The sequence below is a fragment of the Trifolium pratense genome, linkage group LG3, assembly GCF_020283565.1.
Source record: "Trifolium pratense cultivar HEN17-A07 linkage group LG3, ARS_RC_1.1, whole genome shotgun sequence".
NCBI classification, from domain to species: domain Eukaryota; kingdom Viridiplantae; phylum Streptophyta; class Magnoliopsida; order Fabales; family Fabaceae; genus Trifolium; species Trifolium pratense.
The window spans coordinates 4,504,270-4,524,906 of NC_060061.1; the positions used below are offsets into that span (position 1 = coordinate 4,504,270).

Consider the following 20,637-nt stretch of genomic DNA (forward strand, 5'->3'; position numbering starts at 1 on the left):
TTTAACTATTTACTTGCCCTGTTTTTGTTTTGCCATTGATGAAAAGAAATACTGCAAAGTCAAAGCATTATTGCTGATTCTTAAGATTAATTAAACAAGCAATAAAACATAAGTAGGAGTACATATATCTATCAAGGTACCGTGATGATTAATGGAATTACTTTTTATTTTTACACCTTTTCCTTCTTTTCTTTTTCTTCTTTTTTTTCCAATAGAATATAATACTTTTTCTCTCGGAAACAACAATGAATTGGTTCAAGTGGTAAGTGTCTTGATCTCTTTAAGAATGTGATTAGGAGTTCGAGTCCTGGATCATACGTATGAAGAAAATTTGATTGGGAGAAGAGAATTTACCTTATATGCCTCATAAATTCCCCAACAAAAATTGATCATCATTAACGATATACTTTAGTAAAATAAGAAAACATCATACTTCAACAAATCCGTAGGTAAAACTACGTGAAGGGAAAAAGAGTCTAGTGCAATAAAAGAGATTAACAAAATCTATATTCTGGCAAGGCGAGTTTATTTCTAGTGAAAACATGACGTATATTATTATGAATTGTGTCCCACCATTGAGAGTCTTCAGCACACTGGTTGTCTTCTCTATAAATTTGTGAGATGGTGAAAAACATATGTTTTGTGAGATCAACACAATTTAACCAACAATTACTATTGATCCAAGGAATCATAAAAGTATTCTTAAAAGCAAGTGTGACTAGAGTAGAATCAATCTCAATCTAGAGTAAATTCCAACCATTTCTATTAGCAATGTCTATAGTCATCATTAGCAAAACAGCCTAGAGTAGCCGCAAAACTATTACGAAAAATACCTCTGCATGCACGCAGCTAAGCCTGGACAACCAAGCGCAGTCTCGTTAGTGTTGCATTTGATGCAATAGGCCTTTGGCGGGTACCAATAAACTTCTTTGAATTTAGGAGCATTAGGAGAATGCACCTAGCTTTTAAAAATTTGAAATTCGTGAATAGAAACAGAAACAGTCGACTTTGAAAATTTTCCAATAATATTGACACTCACACAAATACGATTCACCACAGTACAAAAATTAATAATTTTGTTATGAAAACGAGCTTGATTGCGACAATACCAAATAGTATCAACAATGTTGATGATCCCAGCAAACACAACCTCGCGACATTGTTTAGACCAACCTCGATCACATAAATTAACTAAATGCATATGTAAAATATAGTTGAACCATTGCCAACTGCAAAAAACCCTACTAAAAAGTATCCCTCATCTTAACCTTTCCTTTTTGGTTGTAGTCCACCACCTTTTGTTTTATTGACCGTCGATGATTATGTGTTCTTTCGTATCACAAACAAAATCAATGTATAACTTTTAGAAGACCACATGAAAGGTGACAATTTTCGTACTATATCAACTTTTATTTGTTTTTCAAATGTTTCGGTTCTTCAATATTTAATATTTATTTATCGACGAGATCGAAAGGAGCTGGACCTAGTGGGTCCTTTAATGGGCCAAAGCTTAAAGTTGAAAGCCCAGTATATTTTTTGGTCCACGTTGTCCTTGTGAACGGCCCTTTGAAAAAGAAGTATAATCTATTCATGATCAGAAAAAAGCAACTATGATTTGTATTTAAAATCGAAAGACGTATGTGTGGTGTGACCTAAAACACGTATGGTTATGTTATGGGGTATGTATGATTGGTACTATGTGACATATAACATGTTTGAAACGATGAGTTATTATTATTATAGGTAGAGCTTTAGAGAGTAGAGAGAGACGGGGGAGTGTTACAATCCATCAAAGAGAAAAAGAGACGTGAGTGAGTGTGGTCCTCTCCATGTTTATGGGTTTGAAATTTGCTATAGCTACTACTATAGGGATAGATGGTGACTTAACTGAATCAATACTAGTACATAATAATAAAATTCCATGTGAACTAATTAATCTAATTGTCGTTTAGGTGACAATTAATCTAATTGTTGTTTAGGTGACTTGTGGTTCATATGGAGACTAATTTTACAAATTCTAACACCTTTTATTTTGGTAGAATTTGAACTCAATACTTGAATAGACCCGTCTATTATATGAGACAAGGTTTGTCATGTAAATGTATTAATTGTTCATTTGTTTTTATGTAGGAATGTTGACTTAAAAAAGAAGAAACTATACGAAAATTAAATGAGGGTAATAATTTCAAAGTATCACTTAAAAACACATGTCTAATTTAAGTCGAATGTATCGAAAAAACCAAGTCTCACATTGATTAAAGATAAGGTCTGGTTATAGTTTATAAAGAGTCACATCTCTCACCTTATAAGTCGGTTTTGTAAGAATGAGTTAGATCTAATATTAAATTATAACATGGTATCAGAGTCTATCGTTTCGGACCACCCACCATTTATATCCACGCACCAAGCCTAGTAGTCCTGGGCGTGAGGGGGTGTATTGCAAAAAACCTGAGGTCATGTCAAGGTTGTTTTTCCTGAGAGTCCTCGGCACCGACATTCTAAGATGTAGAGGTTAAAACTACTTATTATATGAAATTAAGGCCGAGACAAGGCCAAGCTTAATTCCATTGTGACATGGTGCCATCCTAAAGGGAAGCAGCCGCTACTTCGCACGGTCAGACTACTTATGTTCATCCCTCTTTCATCTGCCTATAACTTCTCTTTGAGCTCCACTACGATTTGTCCCACTTATAAAAAAATGCAAATCTTGTTGAACCCTATACCCATCCTAGCACACCCTAGAAGAAGCTAAAAGCAAGAACTAGCTCGTTGCGGTAACATCGTTCAGTTCATAGGTTTGTGATTCGACGAGTTTTCTTTTCTTTCGGACTATAGTTTATAAAGAGTGACATCCCTCACCTTACAAGCCAATTTTGTAAGGATGAATTAAGCCTAATATAAAAATCTAACAAGACAAGACTCATAAATCATTTGCTCCCATGTATGAATGCATAATATTTTTTTTAATATCAATGCTTAATCTTGATTTCCCATCCATGGTAAATGCCATGCACCACAGTTAGCGGTCCACATCCATGGTAGATGCCTTGAACCACAATTTGCCTTATTTTGTATAAAATTGGAATATTTTTTTTATAGAAAAAGCAGAAACTAATAACTTGAATAAGTGCCATACACTAGTACTGAACTGTAAGTCATGGAAAATAACACTAATGTCAGCACAGGGCAGATCTATCCTTATATTGATTAATCTGTTTTATATAGTTTTTTAAGAAATACCATGCATTCAGCTCGGAGGTGTCCGCCGCCGTACAAAAATGTGTGTAGAAGTAGTAAGTGGTATACTACAGAGCCAGTTAACACTAGCTATATCATTTCAATTTATTGAGACAATCAGACAAATACAAAAACGATTTTGTTGGTATAAAAAATGCACTCTCCATTGTTTGCAGAAAAACCAAGACACAAAGGAAGAAAAAAGGTATGGAACCCACGTCCATTCAGTCACTGGTTAATCAAACATACCACTAATCTTCACGGTTATTGCTAAAAAACCTGATGGATATGGGATAAAAACTGAAGAGTGAGTAGAAATAGCATTAAGACAGTTACACAACCTAAGAAAGCCTTACTTCAAAAATTGGTTGCCGATAGGACATAAATAATAAAAATGTTGTCTGCAAAACAAGAAACATGTAACAAGTATATATATATAAATATATTCATTCGGATGGTAACCAATGGTAAGGCCACATAATATTCTCCGGTGGTTTGATAATCACATCTCTTCATCGATCTCCCAAAACAGGATCTGCATGCATGACAGATTTTGCAGAGATTAATCAAAGTGCAACCAAAACAAAGCGTGACAAAAACGTGCAAAGACATATAAAACTCACAGAGATGTGAAAAGACAATGCCTCAAAGCTATTGTTTTTTCAGAAAAAGCGAGAGCCAAGATACTCTTAAGAAAATACACTAGAATCAACTTGTTGGACATTAGGGAAGATTTCCCTTAAGATGGCAGTATAGTTGGGTAACTTAGCCTGCAGGAAAGAAAAACAGGATTAGTTCTTAAGGAAATGCTTCATGTACCTGAAAAATATTTAAGAATGAACATCATCGTGATAATTCAGCATGCTATATATACACATAATCTACCAAAATATTATAAAAATGACTCTACTACAAAACCATCATTTATTTCCCCAGCGAGTCCCCCAAACAGAATAGTTACAAAATGCTGCGTCCTGTTGGGAAAAACCACATTCATGATAAAGCAGAACGATAGGGGAAAAAACTTTTTTCATTGACCTCGAAGGTTAGTGATAATGGGGGATAATATGCTTTAAAAAAAACTCAGTAAAAGATTATGCACACTTCATGGCCATAAAATTCCATTAACTAGATAAACTGATAGTTGAAACTGATGAAAATTCCACCAAAAAGGCTAAATAAAATCCATACACAAGGGTTATTTTCTAGGTAAATTGTGGTAAGCTTCTCTCTTGAACCAGCAACAGCCTCAGCAAATCCTTCGAGTGATTGTATTTGGTTGTCATTAAGCCACAAATCTTCTAATCTGCAATAGATTAAACGAGGCAATGAAATAGCAACCAAAGTTCATTTTTAAGGAGGGAAACAGATGAATAGACATACTGTGTCAGGTTTGCAATGTCATCCACAGATGTTAGCTTATTTGATGATACATCTAAAACCCGGAGATTGACTAAAGATGACAAGCCTTCCATTTTTGTAATACCATTGTGGCTCAAGTATAGTTCTTCTAGAGCTACGCAACCCTGCATGCCAAAGAGTTAGCAACTATAAATGAAATTAATATGAAAAGAAAATTTGGAGAAACCTCCTGCCTTTTTACCAACAAGTTCAAAATGAAAGCAATCTCTAACAGTAATTGATGAATGCCTATTTTCTGGAAATGTGTGTCAGAATGAAGAATATTAAGAGAGGAATGTAAGTTTTTAGAGGATTTGAAATACTTTGTCATACAGCATCTTCTTTGGACATTTGGTACAACAATTTCATAAATTCCAAAGCCCGTGTTTGGTTATACAGTGACAGAGCATTTCTTGCATCTCAATGGTCACTCACCGTGAATTTGACGAAGTTCCAATTTATAGGTGTTGTTGAACGCAGAAAATAGTCATTCATCAAAGTATTTTTATCAAGGGGGATTGCCGCAGAAATAAACATGCACAAAGTATTTTTATCAAGGGGGTTGTCGCAGAAACACACACACACACAAGCATAAAAACTATTACATATGTATAGAATAACCTTTAAATCACTATTAAACCAAACAAAATAGTAAAAGAGAATGTATCTGATTGGAAGAGTTTGGATCATACAACCCAGCCAGTTCCCTCATCACAAAGATATAGAAGTATAAAGCAACAAAAAAAAAACGAGTTGGGACCTTGTGGTCCAAGCTCTCTTTTCTCCTTTACATAAAATAACCCTAGTTCTACAGTGCAACAGATAAAGAGACCATGAGCTGCCCCGACCATGGTTGTCAAGATCGCAATACATGGAGGAGGAAGACTCACAGACAGATGGCAGCACGAGCGCAAGTGATAGTGCAAGGAGGAGGCTAGAGGCGGAGCCAGGATTTTAATTTGGGGGGGGGGGGGGGGGGGGGGGGGACCATGTTTAATATTAATAGTTGTTACATTCATATATTTAAGTAAAATAAAAACATATCATCCAATTAAAAGTAAAATTCAGTCAAAAAAATAAAAATAAACTATATTTATTACAAGTGGACTGACCACCACCAATACATAGAATGATTTGCAGATAAGAGAAAGTTTTTTGACAGAAAATCTAAGAGAAAGTTCTAAACCAATAAAATTTTAATTGATGCAAAATATGATAAGGTCTAAAAATGCTATTCTTGACAAGAAAAAGAATATATCCAATAAAAATTGACAAGGTCCAAAATTTAAAAAGATTGGTTTCTCTGAAATTGATCTTTGAAAGAACGTCTTTACTTCATGTCCATTTAAATATAGTTTAGAATGATAAGAATAATAAAATAAAATAGTGGTGTATCATATATTCTTATTTAGTTTATAAAAAAGGTATACCTATTTTTCTAAATATTGCCGAGGTCTTGGAGACGTATGAATGGATGCAGAAAAAATCAGATCAAAAGTTGACAGAGGGAGAAGTGGAATACCTTTTATATTTTGCTTCTAGTTTATTAATAGGGTTAAATATGTTTTTGGTCCCTATAGTTTCACAGAATTTTCGTTTTAGTCCCTGAAGTTTGTTTTCACACTTTTTAGTCCCTGAAGTTTCTTCACTCAAGGTTTTTAGTCCCTACTTTTAATCAAACTATTGTATACTTTCACATTTTTGAATGATGTTTTACATTCATGTTTATAATATTATAAGAACATCTCCGATAAAAATTTATATTTTTTTAACATAAGATGAATTATTTATGAATTTTTATGTGCAAAAAACTAAAAAATTCATACTTAATTCATCTCTTCTTAAAAAAAAATTAAACTTTTGTAATAGAGATTCATATAATGTACTAAACATGACCGCAAAAAAAAAAAATTAAAATTTCGAATAATATGCACGAGTTGAATGAAAAGTAGGGACTAAAAACCTTGAGTGAAGAAACTTCAGGGACTAAAAAGTGTGAAAACAAACTTCAGGGACTAAAACGAAAATTGTGTGAAACTATAGGGACCAAAAACATATTTAAACCTTATTAATATAACTATAGTTTAGTATGGTTTGAAATGTCAACAGACTAAAGAAATACATACATATATAGCTAAACAAAGTTTAGGAAAAATTGGGGGGGGGGGGGGGGGGGGTACCATGGCTATGTGTTCCCCGTTGCCTCCGCCCCTGGCTGGAGGCACAGTCATTGGGTACTGAGTGAGGAGGGAGAACGAACTTTGTTCGTTTTAAAAAGCTGTTTTTTTTAATAAAAAAAATGAAACGATGACAAAAGTCCAAAATTTTCCCATGAGTTCATGCTTAAATTCAAAGGGGTTAACAAAGCATGTGTTATTATTAACCATTCTAACCTCATTTTGCATGCTATAATTAAAATTCCAGTAACATTTTATACAACATATTTAAACACACTTCCATGCATCCAAACAAACTATTTTACAAATGAAAGTAATTGAAGTATTTTAATATCCCAATATCTACAATTGTCAATAATTTTGAAATTCTCCATATAAATGCAGGGTAACTATGGTTTTACTTGATTGAATCACAGTAAACTATTGTAGCTATCTTAATCTGTTTTTTCTCCCTCCATATTTGTTCAAAGGTGATTTAAATTTGTTCTTCTCCCTATTTAGTTCTGGAATGTAATAGAGCAAGTAAAAACTCAGCATACCTCAAATCCTATCATTGAAGTAAGACGATTGCTTTGCAAACTAATCTTCTTGATGCATTTCAAACCACATAGATTCACAAGTTTAATTCGATTACGTCCAAGCCATAGCTCCTGCAAATTCACAAGGTTCTCCAAATTCTCCATCACCTGAAAATAAAAAACCCAACTTGATAAATACAATATGAAAATGAAAATCACAAATCACAAATCAGCAATTAAAATGTAACGAACCCGTAATTTATTGGAACCGAGTTCCAAAATGAGCAATTGATGAAAATGTTGAATCTCCTCAATTTTAGTAACTTCATTTTTGGATACATAAAGTTCCTTGAGAGTATTGCAAACCCTAGATAATCCATGTAGCGAAGCGATTTCGTTGAAAGACACATCAAAAACCAAAAGCTTCTTAAATATGCTTACATCAGGAATATTCTTTAATTGATTATCACGCAACACCAGTTCCTAAATCAATAAACACATTTCGTTTCAGAAATTGAAACGCATCGAAACAGAAAGAAAAAACGGAGAGAAAAAGAAAGAAGAAAGTACGTACCTCGAGATAGGAGAGAGCGTTCCATGAAGAGAGAGGTTCGACGCCGGAGTCGGTGATTAGGTTTTGACGGAGAGAAAGCTTTTTGAGATCGGATAATTGACCAATGCGAGGGTCTAGGGTAGATAAACGATTCGCGGTGAGGTCTAACTCGGTGAGATTGGGAGGTAATTCGACTGAGTCGAGATCGTGGAGTTGGTAACTGGTGAGATCTAAGAGCGTTGATGAAGGATCGAGTTCGTCGTTGAGATCTGTAGCCGTTGATGATTCCATTGCCACTGCCTCCTCCGTCGTACGCCGTGACCCGAATTTAAATTCTTTCAAGTCTTCTATTTATGTGAAGGAAAGGAATTTTCCTTTACTCTGATACTAAATAAGTGGTCTAAAATTTACTATACTCATTTTCCATATTTAGGGTTGATTTTTCATAATTTCACAACTGAAATATGATAACTAAATTGGAAATCAGTCACAAATTCACAATTTACCGCGGTGAATTAGTGAAAACTTAATGTTTATAACTTGGTAAAAAAAACTTATTTTGTCATAATATCCTTTTCTGTACGCTGTCATAGGGGCCTAAAAAGCAATTTTCTGCAACTTTGGTGTTCATTGTCGCATGTCATACCCACGACCAGTGAGATCATGCTTCAAGCAACAACAACGTTGGCTCATGTCCCGATTCTTCCTCACATGTCGTCGCTGTTTCTCTGTTGTCACTGTTCCCCAACCCTCTCTTTTTGCTACCTTGTTGTGTAACACTACTCGTATACGCGAATTGAACCAAATATATGCCCACATTCTCATAACGCGGTTTTTAGAATCCAATCCCGCTTCTTTTAATTGGAACAACATCATAAGATCTTACACTAGACTAGAAGCACCCCGAAACGCGATTCGTGTCTATGTTTCGATGTTGCAGGCCGGGGTTTTACCCGACCGTTACACTCTTCCAATTGTTCTCAAGGCTGTGTCACAAACTTTTGCCACTGAGCTTGGAAAACAGGTTCATTCAGCTGGTATAAAGCTTGGACTTCAATCTAATGAGTATTGTGAAACTGGATTTATTAACTTGTATTGTAAAGCTGGTGATTTTGATAGTGCCCGTAAGGTGTTCGACGAAAATCCTGACCCAAAGCTTGGTTCTTGGAATGCTATAATAGGTGGTTTTTCACAAGCTGGACTTGCAGTGGATGCTGTTGGCGTGTTTATTGATATGAAGAGGCATGGATTTCGACCGGATGGAATTACCATGGTTAGCTTAACATCGGCTTGTGGTAGCATCGGTGACTTGTACCTGGCTCTCCAATTGCATAAATGTGTTTTTCAGGCTAAAGCTTCTGATAAGACTGACATTTTGATGTCGAATTCTCTGATTGACATGTATGGAAAGTGTGGGCGAATGGACTTGGCTTACAGAGTTTTTGCGACGATGGAGGATAGGAATGTGTCATCGTGGACATCCATGATTGTGGGTTATGGAATGCATGGACATGTGAAGGAGGCGCTTGGTTGCTTTCAGTGTATGAGGGAGTCGGGAGTGAAGCCTAATTATGTGACTTTTATTGGAGTGCTTAGTGCTTGTGTGCATGGAGGGACTGTTAAAGAAGGAAGGTTTTACTTTGATATGATGAAGAATGTTTATGGCATAAGACCCCAACTGCAACATTATGGATGTATGGTGGATTTGCTAGGTCGGGCAGGATTGCTTGACGATGCCAGGAGAATGGTGGAGGAGATGCCTGTGAAGCCAAATTCAGTAATATGGGGGTGTTTGATGGGTGCGTGTGAGAAACATGGGAATGTGCATATGGCAGAGTGGGTAGCTGAGCATTTGCAAGCATTGGAACCTTGGAATGAAGGTGTTTACGTGGTATTGTCAAATATCTATGCCAATAAAGGCTTGTGGAAGGAGGTCGAGAGAATAAGATCCTTCATGAAAGGAGAAAGACTTACTAAGGTTCCTGCCTATAGCATCACAACAAAATCAGATTGAAGATTCAACAATAATTTATTTTAGCATTGGGGACTTTACAATCAATTGTAGTTTATTTATGTGTCGTTTTTTATGTGCAATTTTGCTTTTCAGCTATTTTTTTTTTTTGTCTTTTTCAGCTATATATACTCCATAAACAGCAGATATTTCCAATGTTGGAAATGTTTTTTATTTGAGGACGGGAGAAGAGTGGAAGACTGAAGTTAGATATGAGTAGCTTATAAGAAACATGGGAATTTGATTTGTAAATATAACCTTTGAATTTTTATGATTTTGTAAGGAAAGGTTTAAATCTAGTGACTGAGAATCATATCATGCTTTGCTTGTTCTGCGCACATGGTCATGAATTTATAGATGTACGACATTCAGGCTTATGTTGTAAGGAAGCGATGCTTATACTTGACAACAATTACGGTTCAATATAGTTGTAATTGTATGTTTCCTTCCTTTTTCCATTTTCTTATTTGTTTGCCACTTGATGTAATGACTTCTTAGCTCAGGAACTTAACACTTAATAATAGGCTTATTAAATTTTCAAATGCTTGTTTGTAGTGCTAACTGCTAAATTTCATTTCATGTGTCTAAATTTTTTCTACTGAAGACATTTTTTGGGGGTTAAAGTTGAGTGGTATAGGCTAACAGTTATCTCACTATTATAAGATGAGGATGAGGAAATTGCATAGCAGGTACCTGGGAGGTTGGAAAACAGAACTTGTGCAAAACATTAAGCCCAAATGATTTATCCTTTAGCCAAAAGCTGTATCTTTATGTGAGTTCATGCACACAGAGCAAAATGATCTTTTGCTTACGAAAATTTGAATTTTCTTCTGGAACTTAAAACTGCCGAGATAGAGGATTTTGGCTTTATATTGTTACTGCATACTGAAGGAGGAAGTACTGCTGCATAGACCCTGAGACGTGCAGCTATGTCAAAATTTAAAGCTGAAAGCAATTAAAGTGTCCCGTCCGTGTTATCTTTCTCTCAAATTTTTGTATTCTTATTGAATGAACTAAAGGGTTATAGTTATACAAATTATGTGATTATCATGATGAAGTATAACGTCTTGGCTTAAAAAAGAAGCACGATATTTTCTGCTAACACTGGCATTAGCGTGCTGACAATCGGTGCACCGAGAGCTATTGACGATGGAGACTGCAGAACTTGTACTTGAGAAACAAGTTATAAGATCTTCTAATTGACAATCATAAAATACTATAAAAACTGGTTTCGCTGTGAAAGTTAAGCTGCATCAACAAAGTTGAAAAGTATTGTGAAGGAAAAATGTCAAACATAACTATACATTGATATTAGCCTATATAATTTTTCAGGTCCAAGACAAAGAAAGCAGCTAGTGACCTCTCAGAAAAAGATCTGTAACTTAAAATTCCCAGTGGATAATTACATCATACATGTTCATGAATTAAAGAAAAAAGACATCGTCTAATCCTAGGACCTATAAACCTTCTTACAAATCATTATTTTTGTAATGATCTGTAATTCAACCTTTTGTTTACAATTATGATAAACAGATTTACAATCTCAACAAATTTACAATCTCATAAAACCAAATTATCTCCACCTATTACTTGATTGCAAACCTGAAGCATCAACATGAGTAGTGATTCCGGCATTAATTTCTTTGTCGGCTGTTGTGACATTTATGGATCCTTCCAAATTCATTTCAGCATCATTCTCAACTCCATATGCGACTTCATAAATATTGATCTTTTTAAGCCAATTTACATTGCTAAAAGTTGAAATGTTTTCATCATTGCTGTCAGGTGGAACACCATTTTCATCATGAAAGCTTTCGACCTCATCCATTTCCTCTATTATTACACCATCCTTAGTAGCACTCTCCACCACATTTTTCTGCATATTTTTTCCTTTCTCGTTAATTCTACGTTTGGTGTCTTCATCCTCGGCATTCTCCTTCAATGAGAATTCTGATTTAGCATTCTTTCTAACCTGCATATCATTTGGCAGGTCCCTGCGTTGTACTTCTTCTCTGTCATGACTTTTATACTCATTAGTTACTTCTCCAACAGAATCAACCATTCGCGAGTTAGGAAAAGCTCCTTCATCCAATCTTGACAGTATCCCTTTCCGTCCAAACAATTTAGCTCCACATCCTACAACAATCTTGGTTTGACCACCATAGTTCTTTGTTTTTATGTTCTTGATCTGATACAGTAACCAGACACAAACAGCCAAAATTATCATCACCTTCAAAACCTGTTTTATGTTAGACCCTTTTGGTTTTTGGTACTTTCCCAAAGATTGATATAAGTATAACTCCATTCTTCTGCATTAATTCAACATCTTACAAGGTTCAAATAAATATTCAGAAAATTCTGAAGATATACCAAGTTAATCATGAAACCAATAGACAAATATATTGGCCATTTCTAATCCCAAATATGATTTCCAACAATGATTCTTTAACTATCACAATAAAAATAAAAAAAAAAATTCCAAGAAACAAGTTTGGCCATGATGATTGATGGGAAAATGAAAAATACTAAAAATTAAAAAAGCAATCTTGTTACAAAGAAAATTCAAAGGAAAAATAAAGAACAAGAACTGGATTCTTAAGGAACAAGTTTTTACCTTTTTTTGTATCTTCACTTGTTCTTGCTTTGGTGTTGAGTGTTCTCTCTTGTGTTGTGTTTGGTCTTTTGTGGCTTTAAATTATTCTTTGACTAAACTGTTGAATAATTAAATAGTTTGAAAGTACAACAGGGTCGTTGAAGTTCCCAAAAATAGCGGTTACTTTTTTGTTTGTCATCTCCACAATGCCCCTTGAAGTATCCGTCACGCAACGAAGGAAACAAGAGTGAGAAATGAAGTAACCAAGGGCAAATTCGATATTTTGTATGATCATTGGATCAGAGTGCTGGCCCATGAACGCTGGGGCTAATTTCCAAAGATTAGTAAAATCTTCTAACTTGCAAATGCAAGTCATTGACTAATCTTTTTTATGCCTTAATAATTGACTAAAATAATCTGCATGTGTTTATGTAATGTTTGGCTCTTTGTGGATTGATCAAATTTTAAATATTTATAATTAACAAACTTATCCTCAGACACTTGAACTGAACTGGTACTTTAATTTAATTATTTTTTAACAAAATTGGTTTTTTTATTTATTTTTAATTTGACGATAAAATTGGATATATGGGTACATCTCGATCTTTTGACAAAAACATTAGCTTAGATGCATGAAGGTGCTTCTTGATCATGTAGCACCTACTTAAGAGTAAATAAACACATAGTCTCACATCGGTTGAGAGATGGTCTGACTAAGTGTTTATATACTAGAGGCAATCCTCACCTTACAAGCCGGTTTTGTAAGGATGAATTAGGCCCAATACTTATTTCTAAGATGGTATCAGAGCCTCTCCACGATCCATTGGGTCACCTGTTATCAGGTTTTCGCTATCGGACCACCTACCGTTTATATCCACGCACCAAGCCCAATAGTGCTGGGCGTGAGGGGGTGTGTTAAGAGTCTCACATCGGTTGAGAGATGGCCTGACTAAGTGTTTATATACTAGAGGCAATCCTCACCTTACAAGCTGGTTTTGTAAGGATGAGTTAGGCCCAATACTTATTTCTAAGAGACATAGTGTCAACATATATAACAGTAGGAATTAACCACACGGATTAAATTCTTTCACGAATCCTTTAGAGTTGCAAGGTTGTCAGACTTGCGAGTCTATGTAGACTCGTGGTCGTGGAGGTTCCGTAGACTCAAATCACTCAATTCGTAGACTTGTAAAGGTCTATGAAAAATAAAAAATGACTTCAAAAAACCTTGCAAATTAACATAAAAAACTAGCTAATTTCAAACTCCATAATAAAGTTGCTAAAAAAACACCTCCATGATAAAGCAAAGTTTGTAGATAAGGAGTTTCTTCGTTCTACATAGAGCAAACAACAACGAGAATGAAACAAAAAAATACATAACTAATAGCTGGAACCAATTTGTAAGAGATGATAATTAACAATCATCTAACAGAATGTTATTGATTTGCAATGAAAGCTAAGCTAAATTGACAAATTGTCAAGGAAACATGTCATGCATAACAGTTGCATTGATATTAGCCTATGTACAAAGACAAAGAAAGCTTCATATCCGATACATTCATAGCTAAGAAACTTGTCTACAAAAAATCACACAGAATACGCACAAAAGTTATCAATGCTAATAACTACAATAGGCATGTAGAAAACACAACAGGAAGCTAAACTGAAGATTATTAAGAATTGATAGTGTTTGGAAAGCCAGGTTATCCGCAGTATAACTGTGTGGTAGCATGACGACGCTATGACGAAAACACAATGCATATTGTGCAATGGATGCAGGGCCTAAAACAGTTTATTTTATGGTGTGCTCAGCAGCTTACCAAGTCCTATATTTGTATTCACCCTATTTCCTTTCTATGATAAAAACCGAGGAAAGTTGCATGATATCCAGCAGGATATCTGCCCAATTACTATACCTTACCGGATAAATGACATTTCTACTCATGTTCTTCTGCTAGTTCAAACCATGACATGTTCCAAAAGAATTGTAAAACTGGCTCAAACAATAAAGACTACCACCCATTTGAACCAGATGTACCACATTTGAATTGGCAAAATCTCAGCATCAGAACAAGACAAGAAATTAATAAAAAGGGAATTGATAGCTTTCTCAGAGAAAGGGAAAACAAATAGTGGGAGAAAAAGAGCAAAATTTAATAACTCAACTACCATAGAAGGGGGAAATAGCATCAATTACATTTCAATGCCAAATTAAACTCTTCAATGTTTAAACAGTTTATCAGAAGATTCAATAATATGTTGTACTGTATTAAATATTAAAGGTTAAATTACAGGAATAAATTAAAAAAACATGTCATACAACACATGCAATACATGTCCCTGACCAATAAATAAAAAATTATTCCCATACAAACTCAGAAGTACCTAGTGATTCTGAGCATCAGAAGTAAGCATTGCAAGACACTGACAATACAAAATGATAGATAAACTCTTCTCTAAATTCATAGAGTTAGCTTGAACTTCAATGATCAGACTGCAACCTGTTCAGGAAACAAATAAATACTTATTCAATCGCTTTCTATGTCTGACTCATCACGTTTCGAAGTTTTCCGAGCTGATCTAGAGCCAATCATAATATTTGCCAATTCTTGGATTGAACATGATGTACTCCGCTTCATCTTATTAGCAAGTATATCAATGTTATCCAAAAGCCCTAAGCCCAAGAGGCGATTCCTTAGGCTAAATGGCATTTTTTTTGTAGTGACATGTACACAAAAAATAAAATAATCAGTATGTTACTTGCCATTGTCTCACTCATAGACTTATGAATCAGATCCTTCAAAATACCATGAACCTGAAACATTATAAAAGTAATGTAATAAGTTAATAATCGAACACAGTAATGAATTTCATCTCTATTTTCCAAATTTGACATCAACTTTTTCCTTAAATAAGACGACGATCTAAATATGTACCGCGTTAACAACTGCTTCAGCAGCCCCCCTAATAGATACTACTAAGCAAGATTCAATAAGACGGCTTCAGTTATAAGTTTCCGCACATTGTCTATTGATAGATGTTTGTCAAATTGCAGTCTTTTTAGACCTGCTGGAAATTGATTATAAAACAAATACTTGATAGATTTTATCACCACTAGATCGTCTGTGGACATTTCCAAGGTTAAATTGGACATGTCTGCTATGAAAGAATTACACGGGGAAAGGAACATACATTCCATCAAGACGGTCTTTAAAAATCTGATCAAAAGTTCGACATATTTCCATTATCACATATAGCTTCCCCTACAAATGGAGAAAGAACATAAATTCTTCTTCACTCACTTGAAATCAGATTTTCAAATAAAACAAATAAGTCTTATGATATGTAGTTTTAATCTTATGTAGTTCAAATAAAACAAATAAGTCTTAAAATTATGTATCATTAATTTTGTACATATTTGTTGAGGATTTTCCTCATAAGCGATTTATTTTTGGGTTGTAAAGTTACTTTGCTTTGTTCTGCGCACTTTGGAGAATGATGCAAAATTGTAAATACCTACAATGGTAAAATTGCATATGATCTCTGTTGTACCTTATGTTTCCAGCATGTTGAAGACATTAATCATCTAATTTTAAATTAAAAACAATTGTATTGTCAACTCTGGTCAATGCAAATTTCTTACCCTTGAGCATAATTAGAACTTATATAACACTATTGAGCCATGATTGAGAAATTAATCACACATTAAACCATATAAAAGTAATAATTGAATAATCTCAAGATATCAACAATTTTGTCCACCCGCCCACCATACAAAAAAGCGTCGATACCTAGGTCCTGAATACTCAGAATACAACAAATCATAGCAATTTGGATTACTATCACTATATGGTTTCATATCTTCAGGTAGTACATCGATTTGATAAGAGTTTGAATCAATAGTCATGAGATTTTCGAAAAGAGCTGCGTTTGCATATCCTTCTTTAGGCAATCTCCCACTACCCATTAGAGGATACAACATAGTCTGTTCGGCCCAAACTTGACCCATAAATCTAACCAAAGATGCTCCTTCCCTTAAGTGAGTAAATAATTCTTTTGGCCAATATCCAACTTGTATAACTCCATCAACAGTTAACCACCAATTACCCGTGGATTTATCCTACAAATATTTAAGTAAATCCAATAATCAAACAAGTTACTTAGAAATTATGTCAACCAAGAATAATTAAACAAAAAATGCACATTAACTTATATTGAGTGCTTAAATGTTTATTAGTAATATATTTGACTCTTTCATTGATTAAAAGAAACTAATTTAACTATCACTTTTTAAAGTTTCTTAATAATAGAAATATTAAGATCTAGTAATTACTTAATACAGTCTTAAATATACTATTATTTAACTAAGAATAATTTTATAAACTCTACTAATTTTTATCAGAGATGTTAAAGTTTGGATATATATATATATATATATTAGTTATTAGATATAATATTAGTTATAACATATTTGTATAGGTTCATATTCTTTAAAAAAATATTACCCGTTGGATTTTGACTTCAAAAACGGATTTTGTATCCCCCGAACCAATGGGAGTACCGGGTGATTGGACATCTCCAAGATACGATTTGCGTTGAGTTATTTGGACGATACCAGCACAACGCTTATCGATACAACCACGATTAGTGCCACCCTGCATGTTCATATCAAATTGAGTCTAACCACAAATGTATTTTAAGATAATTAGTTGATGCATTAAATTCATATTCTTACCGTCCATTTTGTAGTTAGTCGTGGTTGACTGTCTCCATATAAGGCTGGATGAACCTATCATATCAAGAAATGGATACAAATAGCAAAATAAAAGAGAGTTTGTGCACACAAAAAGGGTAATCACAGATATGTCGACAAAAGGAAATGAACATTCAAGGAATGCAAGTTATTTCTCTTTTGAAATATAATGTTATCATTAAATCATGAAATAAAAAAACAAAATAAAACAAAACAAAGTTTGACATAGACGTGATGAGAAATAACTTACTGTAAGTCCGGCGCATATTTGATTGAGTTCGTTTGGTGGGCCACTTTCAACACAAATTAAAGACGAGCTCGATTGACCAAGTGAAAGTGAAAGACTATAAATACTTATCACTGCGTATCCTCCATATACACTATTTTGGGTTGTATCGAGAGAAACAGTCTAGAGAATATATATAAAAACACACACACACACACACACACACACACACATATATATATATATATATATATATATATATATATATATATATATATATATATATATATATATATATATATATATATATATATATATATATATATATATATATATATATATATATATATATATATATATATATATAATAGTTAGAAGAGAAATATAATTATACATATATGATAAAGAATCAAATATATTATTAAAAAGTATTCACTTACACGATAGCGACTAGGAAGATCTCCAAATTGTAATTTCGAAGACGAATTAGCAACAATTTGATGTTTTCTTGTCCTATTGTAAGTTGGTACTTTTCTTGCTGGACATTCACCATCATAAGATGGCCTACTCCGCACAACATTCTTGGCGAATGTTGGATAAAGCTATGGTACAATGAAGACGGAACAAAACAAGGTTCAATATAGTAAAATTGAAGCTAAGATTCTTTATAAATGAATAAAAAAATTATGTTCGAATTTGGAATAATAAAATCTATAATATATTATTTGGTTAAATACAATTACATAGCATACTATCCTATTTCATCGTATAACAATTTTGTTTTCACATTACAATGAAATAAATTAAACTTATAAATTGTTCGACTGTTATACCTGAATTTTGTGATTTTTTAGCAAAGGATGTTGCAAAGCATCTTGCTTGTAGATATCAACACAATCAAAATCATTATCCACTTGATGCTGGATTTGTTAACCAAAATTAAGATTAAACAATGCATATGTAAAACAAATTAAGAGAAGACAATATAAGTCACACAAATACCATGGTGCTATATGATGTAGTAAATTGATTCTGCTAATTTAGTAGAGGTTTGCTTCTTGCATCAACTATGCAACATGTTATGCACAAACTAAGAACTAGAAAATGAAATAAGGCCATAAAATTATAATGTTACTTTTTTCTTTTTTAGAGTTAGCTGCTACTTTCAAGAACATGTAATAATATGCATGTAGGAATACGCACGGTACACATATATATACACATCTTAATTAATTTTAGATGGAAGGTATAGATTTTTCTGGCAAAAGTTAATATGCATAAGGGGATGTTTATGCATGGTGCATAAGCACAGAATTACTCGCGCGCCCCCCAGAAGTTTCTCGCGCGCGCCCCCCAGCCCCCCCAAAGGCTCGCTATCCCCACCCCCTTTCTGCTGATGCACACGTTTTGTTTTTATTTTTAGCCTACTAGGCCTGAAAGCCCATATTGCTACGCGCGCCCCCCAACTGCTACGCCCTCCCCCCAATTGCTACACGCCCCCCCCCATTTTCTAGCGCACCCCCCCAGGTTTTTTTTTTTTTAGATTTCTAGCGCACCCCTCAGAATCGAATTTGAACGGCAATGAAGAACGTATGAATTAGAATCGAATTGGGTAGCTTGGTTTTTCTTTTTGTGATGAGGTTTTTTTTAGTGATAAAATATTTGTGTTTTTGCTGAATGGAGACAAAGTAGAGTGATTAATTTTATTTTGTTTTATAATTGTTGAGTGATTATTGGTTAGAAAATCTTGAGATGTTAATTTGGTTCAGTAATAGTAATAATAATGAAGGAATATTATTTCAATAATACAATAAATTCAATATTAAAAACACAATATTGATTTCAATAAACACATAAAACCATTTTATAATACAAATGGTTTCACTTTTTAACTCTCTGAAACCATTTAACCAGCATAATGGTTTCCAGGATTTTTAAAACCATAAAAACCCAATATTGATTTCAATAAACACATAAAACCATTTTATAATACAAATGGTTTCACTTTTTAACTCTCTGAAACCATTTAATCAGCATAATGATTTCCAGGATTTTTAAAACCATAAAAACACAATATTGATTTCAATAAACACATAAAACCATTTTATAATACAAATGGTTTCACTTTTTAACTCTCTGAAACCATTTAATCAGCATAATGGTTTCCAGGATTTTTAAAACCATAAAAACACAATATTGATTTCAATAAACACATAAAACCAATTTATAATACAAATGGTTTCACTTTTTAACTCTCTGAAACCATTTAACCAGCACAATGGTTTCCAGAATAATTGTAACGAAAATTCACTGTTCATCTTCTCTTACGCGAAACAGTGAAAACGTGATCACTGTTCATCCGCGATCACTGTTCATCTTCTTCACCTTCTCTCACAAACTCACACCTTCTCTCACGAACTCCGATTCCAATTCATCTCAGAAATTGCAAAACTCCGATTCCGATTCATCTTAGAAATTGCAATTCGTTCTCGTTTTCGTTCGAATCAAGAGAATCAATTTGTAAGATTCCGATTGGAAAACGAAGATAGCGAGAGCGAAGAAGATTGAAGAGCTTGCAGCGGTTACAACGATAATGGTTTGGCATGATTTTAGTTTAAAACTAACTACTAAAATAATTAACCATACATAATACTCTGAAATTTATCCCTAATCAATAAAATAAAATAAAATTCAACCAATCAAAATTAAAAGCGTGATAAAAAAAATCTGAGGGGTGCGCTAGAAATCTAAAAAAAAAAAAAAACCTGGGGGGTGCGCTAGAAATTGGGGGGCTAGAAAATGGGGGGGGCGCGTAGCAATTGGGGGGAGGGCGTAGCAGTTGGGGGGCACGCTAGAAATTGAGCTAGAAAATGGGGGGCGCGTAGCAGTTGGGGGCGCGCGTAGCAATATGGGGGGGCGCATAGCAATTATGCACGGTGCATAAGCTTGGGCTTATGCACCTTAACCGGACCCGATTTTTCTTACTTTTCTTTTTTTATAAAATTATTAAAGATAAAATCAAGTGACACACCAACATGTCAAAGTTTAACAATCTTTGTGGAATGATTTATTTTTCTTCTTTCTTTTATATATAAATAGTTAAATACTATTATAGTAAAAAAAAAAACTAGTATAGTAAAAAAAAATATTAGTATAGAAAAGGAAAAC

At 34.0% G+C, this 20,637-nt stretch overlaps 4 protein-coding genes across 5 annotated transcripts; 1 reads left to right on the plus strand and 3 right to left on the minus strand.

Moving 5' to 3' along the window:
• Positions 1–3,291: 3,291 nt before the first annotated feature.
• On the minus strand, positions 3,292–8,185 carry LOC123915497 (protein phosphatase 1 regulatory inhibitor subunit PPP1R7 homolog). The gene is made up of 7 exons (XM_045966646.1): positions 7,908–8,185; positions 7,586–7,816; positions 7,355–7,501; positions 4,621–4,763; positions 4,429–4,543; positions 3,861–4,007; positions 3,292–3,772 (listed from the first exon to the last, which is right to left on the minus strand). The coding sequence occupies exons 1-6, from the start codon at positions 8,175–8,177 to the stop codon at positions 3,927–3,929; spliced, it is 987 nt and encodes a 328-aa protein (XP_045822602.1). The 5' UTR covers positions 8,178–8,185; the 3' UTR covers positions 3,292–3,772; positions 3,861–3,926.
• Positions 8,186–8,392: 207 nt separating this feature from the next.
• LOC123915496 (pentatricopeptide repeat-containing protein At1g77170, mitochondrial) lies at positions 8,393–10,210 on the plus strand. The gene has a single exon (XM_045966645.1). It carries the CDS (start codon positions 8,524–8,526, stop codon positions 9,898–9,900), a length of 1,377 nt encoding a protein of 458 aa, XP_045822601.1. The 5' UTR covers positions 8,393–8,523; the 3' UTR covers positions 9,901–10,210.
• A 1,043-nt stretch (positions 10,211–11,253) lies between these two features.
• LOC123915498 lies at positions 11,254–12,651 on the minus strand. 2 transcript variants are annotated; one of them, XM_045966647.1, is made up of 2 exons: positions 12,512–12,651; positions 11,254–12,206 (listed from the first exon to the last, which is right to left on the minus strand). In XM_045966647.1, exon 2 carries the CDS (start codon positions 12,200–12,202, stop codon positions 11,471–11,473), a length of 732 nt encoding a protein of 243 aa, XP_045822603.1. In that variant the 5' UTR covers positions 12,203–12,206; positions 12,512–12,651; the 3' UTR covers positions 11,254–11,470. The 2 variants fall into 2 exon arrangements, with proteins under 2 accessions (XP_045822603.1, XP_045822604.1); XM_045966648.1 differs by having other exon boundaries at positions 11,254–12,223; positions 12,512–12,563.
• Positions 12,652–14,875: 2,224 nt separating this feature from the next.
• LOC123913645 lies at positions 14,876–18,474 on the minus strand. Its single transcript, XM_045964448.1, has 8 exons — positions 18,466–18,474; positions 18,303–18,389; positions 17,910–18,071; positions 17,226–17,279; positions 16,996–17,145; positions 16,266–16,610; positions 15,251–15,305; positions 14,876–14,991 (listed from the first exon to the last, which is right to left on the minus strand). The coding sequence occupies exons 1-8, from the start codon at positions 18,472–18,474 to the stop codon at positions 14,876–14,878; spliced, it is 978 nt and encodes a 325-aa protein (XP_045820404.1).
• Positions 18,475–20,637: the final 2,163 nt, after the last annotated feature.

Coding starts and splice junctions, on each gene's coding strand:
- LOC123915498 (XM_045966647.1), bottom strand. CDS start 12,202: ATGGAGTTATACTTATATCAATCTTTGGGAAAGTACCAAAAACCAAAA.
- LOC123915496 (XM_045966645.1), top strand. CDS start 8,524: ATGTCATACCCACGACCAGTGAGATCATGCTTCAAGCAACAACAACGT.
- LOC123915497 (XM_045966646.1), bottom strand. CDS start 8,177: ATGGAATCATCAACGGCTACAGATCTCAACGACGAACTCGATCCTTCA. Junction 7,502..7,585: donor TCGGTTCCAATAAATTACGG/GTTCGTTACATT, acceptor TTTTATTTTCAG/GTGATGGAGAATTTGGAGAA. Junction 4,008..4,428: donor ACCTAGAAAATAACCCTTGT/GTATGGATTTTA, acceptor TCTTTCCTGCAG/GCTAAGTTACCCAACTATAC.
- LOC123913645 (XM_045964448.1), bottom strand. Junction 18,072..18,302: donor TAAAAAATCACAAAATTCAG/GTATAACAGTCG, acceptor ATTGTACCATAG/CTTTATCCAACATTCGCCAA. Junction 14,992..15,250: donor TATGAGTGAGACAATGGCAA/GTAACATACTGA, acceptor TTTCCTGAACAG/GTTGCAGTCTGATCATTGAA.